Source organism: Nicotiana sylvestris, chromosome 9 (assembly GCF_000393655.2).
Source record: "Nicotiana sylvestris chromosome 9, ASM39365v2, whole genome shotgun sequence".
NCBI classification, from domain to species: Eukaryota; Viridiplantae; Streptophyta; class Magnoliopsida; order Solanales; family Solanaceae; genus Nicotiana; species Nicotiana sylvestris.
Genome location: NC_091065.1, coordinates 167927477 through 167930878, shown reverse-complemented (window position 1 = coordinate 167930878; position 3402 = coordinate 167927477). Strand labels below are relative to the sequence as shown.

Below are 3402 nucleotides of genomic sequence, written 5' to 3'. Positions count from 1 at the left end.
CTCGCTTGTAACAAATAGAGAAAAGTACTCCTTATTATTATCCAGAGATCTTAAGTTCGAGTCTTATGTATAAAGTCGCTTTTGTAAAGAAGTATTTTACCCCTATGTGGAAACGAATCCGGATTTAACAGATCCTAATAGTGATACGGAACGTTGAGATGCGAAATTAACTTTAAAAAACTAGAGAAAAGTAATTTTAGACTCACCCAAAAGTTCCCATAACACGGGTCGACACATGAGTATTGGTGTCTTCTGTAAGTTTAGCCAATCCAAAATCTGCCACCTGATAAACCGTAAAAAATATTCTTCTAAATCCTAGTTCAGTATGAAGGTTAACACTTTAAACAGAATAATATTCGAGGTCTATACTAAAAGAATTATTCCCTAATATTTTTGGCATATCCAAAAAACAAATGTCACATTTTACCATAGCTTCATAATTGTTATCAAGTAGAATGTTTGCAGCCTTGATGTCACGGTGGATAATGCGAGGATGACCTGCATGTACAAAAGAGAAAAAATTAGAAAGAAAGAAGATATTTATATGATTTTACTATTAGAATGATAAAATTTAATTATTTCTATACAAAAAATAAAATTCAGTTATTTTATAAATGGAAAAGGAAGGGTTAAAAAAACATACAATCTTCGTGAAGGTAAGCCAGTCCCTTGGCTGATCCCAACGCAATTTTAAGCCTTGTTTCCCAATCCATGACAGGTCGACCTTTGCCTGCAATGGTACATTTCCATTACCAAGAATTTGATTTGACCGTTTAAATTTAAGGAATTTTTATACATAAAAATATGTCGTTTTTTTTAACGAACTAAAAAAAATAAAAGAATATTACATGAAATACTCTCACCGTGATCACAAGGATTCATTAAGTATTTTTTTGAAATAAAATTTATATATTTAAAAATTAAATAAATCATACAGTTATAAGTTAAAATAGTTAATAATACAAAATATTTAAACCTATGCTGCGCGGACTCTCTAAAATATTGTCGCACCCGTATCGGATCCTCTAAAAATACGCTACTTTTGGGGTATCCGACACGCACCCAACGATATTTTCGAAGAGCCCGAGCAACATAAATTTAAACTATGAACCAAGAAAAGCCTTATTGACTCTCCAAATAGTAATACTGTCAAATAAAATGGAACAGAGTTGAATAAGAGGGAAAGTACCATGAAGATGAAACTCCAAGGTTCCATTGGGAACAAATTCATAGACCAACATTCTTTGTCCATCAGCAATGCAAAATCCAACAAGAGAAACAAGATGTCTATGATGAACTCTGCTAATAATCTCAACCTCAGCTTGAAATTCTCTTTCACCTTGTCCACTTCCAGATTTCAAACTCTTTACAGCAACAATACTTCCATCAGTCAAAATACCTTTGTGTACAAACCCAAATCCTCCTTGTCCTAACAAATTGGCTTGAGAAAATCCACCTGTTGCTGTTGCTAAGTCCTCATAAGTAAACTGAATTTTTGCAAGTCCACCAAGATTAGGTGATTTTGGTGGGATTGGGCCCCCAGGCACATGGCTTGAATAACCTGAGCTATATTCACTGCTCGTGTTAGCGGCCGGAGGCGGTGGCGGCGGGGCCCACCCGCGTGGTCCTTCTAGAGGAGTTCCCATTACACCTGGTGGTGGAGCTAGCTTAACAATGTGCTCAGTATTTGGTAGAGGGCTAGTTGAATAATTTGCGGTATTGTAGTAAGGATCACCACCTACACTAATGCCAAGAATATGCATAGGAGTTGATTTACGTTATATACACTAACACTATAAAGAATCGAAAAATGACTTACTTTTATAATGATACTAATAAATAATGCGAAACCGATATAGTTGAATGCTTAAGAATAGAACAACATAGTATGGTTGTAGCAATGACTAATTATATGAAGATTGAAGACCAAGCTAATAATTCAACGTACCTTGAGGTGGACGAGCAGGATCTACATAGTAAGGTTGTTTCTTCTTCTTTCTATTGCATAATAGGCAGACAATGACAAGTGCAAGAATCAATAAACCTGCCACAGCTATTGCAGCTACTATTACCACATTTGAGGTAGATGAGGAATTATTAGATGGTGGCCAGTTATTGCTTCCTGAGGAACCATGTGATTTATTCGACGGTGCATCTCGCGAAGGTGGAGAAAGTGGAGGAGGAATTAACTTTTCAGGAGGAGGTAGAGGTGATTGTAGAGAAACAGGAGGTGGTGGAGAGAATATAGGCGATGGAGGAGAATTAGGTTGAGTAGTTGAGGCATTTTTGGGAGGAGGGGGTGTTGTGTTCGTGGTGGGTGGTGGCGGTGAGGGTGGTGGTAATTCCGTAGGTGTATCAGAAGGAGGAGGAGGAGAATCAGATTTCGGTGGTGGAGGAGACTCTGTGTGTGGTGGCGGAGGAGATTCTGTAGGAGGTGGTGGTGACGCTGGAGGAGGAGAATCAGATTTCGGTGGTGGTGTTTCAGGGGATGGAGGGGAAGGAGAATTGTCAGATTTCGACGGTGGCGCTTCAGGAGATGGGGGCGGTGGTGAAGAAGGAGGAGGTGAAGAGGGAGGAGGTGAAGAAGGAGGAGGAGAAGAAGAAGGAGGAGGAGGTGAAGAATCAGGAGGAGGAGGAGGAGAAGATGAAGGAGGAGGCGAAGACGGAGGAGGAGAAGACTCTGGAGGAGGAGGAGAAGACGAAGGCGGTGAAGGAGGAGAAGATGAAGGAGAATTGTCCATATTCACCGACGATGAACTTCCGGCCAAGATTGAGCGTGAAGATACACGCAATCGCCGGAATATCAACCTTTCCCGTTAACTATTTGTCTCAACAACTCCCTCAATGCCCTAATAGATTGCCATGCAAAGAAAGAAAAAAGATTACCTTGGCATTGTCAAAGAAAAAAGTGGCAGCTGCATCGTTTATTTGCATGTAAAAAGAACAAATCAGGGCTATACATTCTTTAAACTCTGAAATTAATTAATTTTTTATGGAGTTTTGTAGTAAAGAAAAAGAAAATGAAACACAAAAATAGAAAACATGTACCTGAATGAAGACCGAGAAAGAAGGGTTCTCAAAGGGGAAAAGAGAGAAATCTTTATTGGGGCAATGTGATTTTTCCCATCATAGGGAGAACGTCTCTTACCCCTCCTCTCTCTCTTCCTCTCACTCAAAAATCTTTGGCTTTGAAACACCTCTAATTTGGGAGAATGTGAGGTGACCTTATTCTCTTATTACCTGACAATTGTCATTAATTTTCTAGTTAGACTAAGGTTGTTTTAATTATAATTCTAGTTTATCCTTACTCCATGGTGAAGTCGGAATATTTGGAAGAAAAAAAAGGAGAAAAGAGAAATAGGGATATTCAATTTTTTTTTTTTAAAAAGGCAGTTTCATGCA

The 3402-nt window shown here is 38.6% G+C and overlaps 1 protein-coding gene across 1 annotated transcript; it reads right to left on the bottom strand.

The window, feature by feature from the left end:
- Positions 1–202: 202 nt before the first annotated feature.
- On the bottom strand, positions 203–3177 carry LOC104248054 (proline-rich receptor-like protein kinase PERK2). The gene is made up of 6 exons (XM_009804243.2): positions 3049–3177; positions 1949–2849; positions 1190–1738; positions 644–730; positions 428–498; positions 203–283 (listed from the first exon to the last, which is right to left on the bottom strand). The coding sequence occupies exons 2-6, from the start codon at positions 2739–2741 to the stop codon at positions 203–205; spliced, it is 1581 nt and encodes a 526-aa protein (XP_009802545.2). The 5' UTR covers positions 2742–2849; positions 3049–3177.
- Between the last annotated feature and the right edge of the window lie 225 nt (positions 3178–3402).

Bases quoted from the DNA above. Each gene is read 5' to 3' on its own strand.
- LOC104248054 (XM_009804243.2), bottom strand. From the start codon at position 2,741: ATGGACAATTCTCCTTCATCTTCTCCTCCTTCACCGCCTTCGTCTTCT. The intron at 499-643 runs GTATGTTTTTTT...TTGTACATGCAG, and splicing joins GGCTTACCTTCACGAAGATT to GTCATCCTCGCATTATCCAC. The intron at 284-427 runs GTAAAATGTGAC...ACGGTTTATCAG, and splicing joins ATAACAATTATGAAGCTATG to GTGGCAGATTTTGGATTGGC.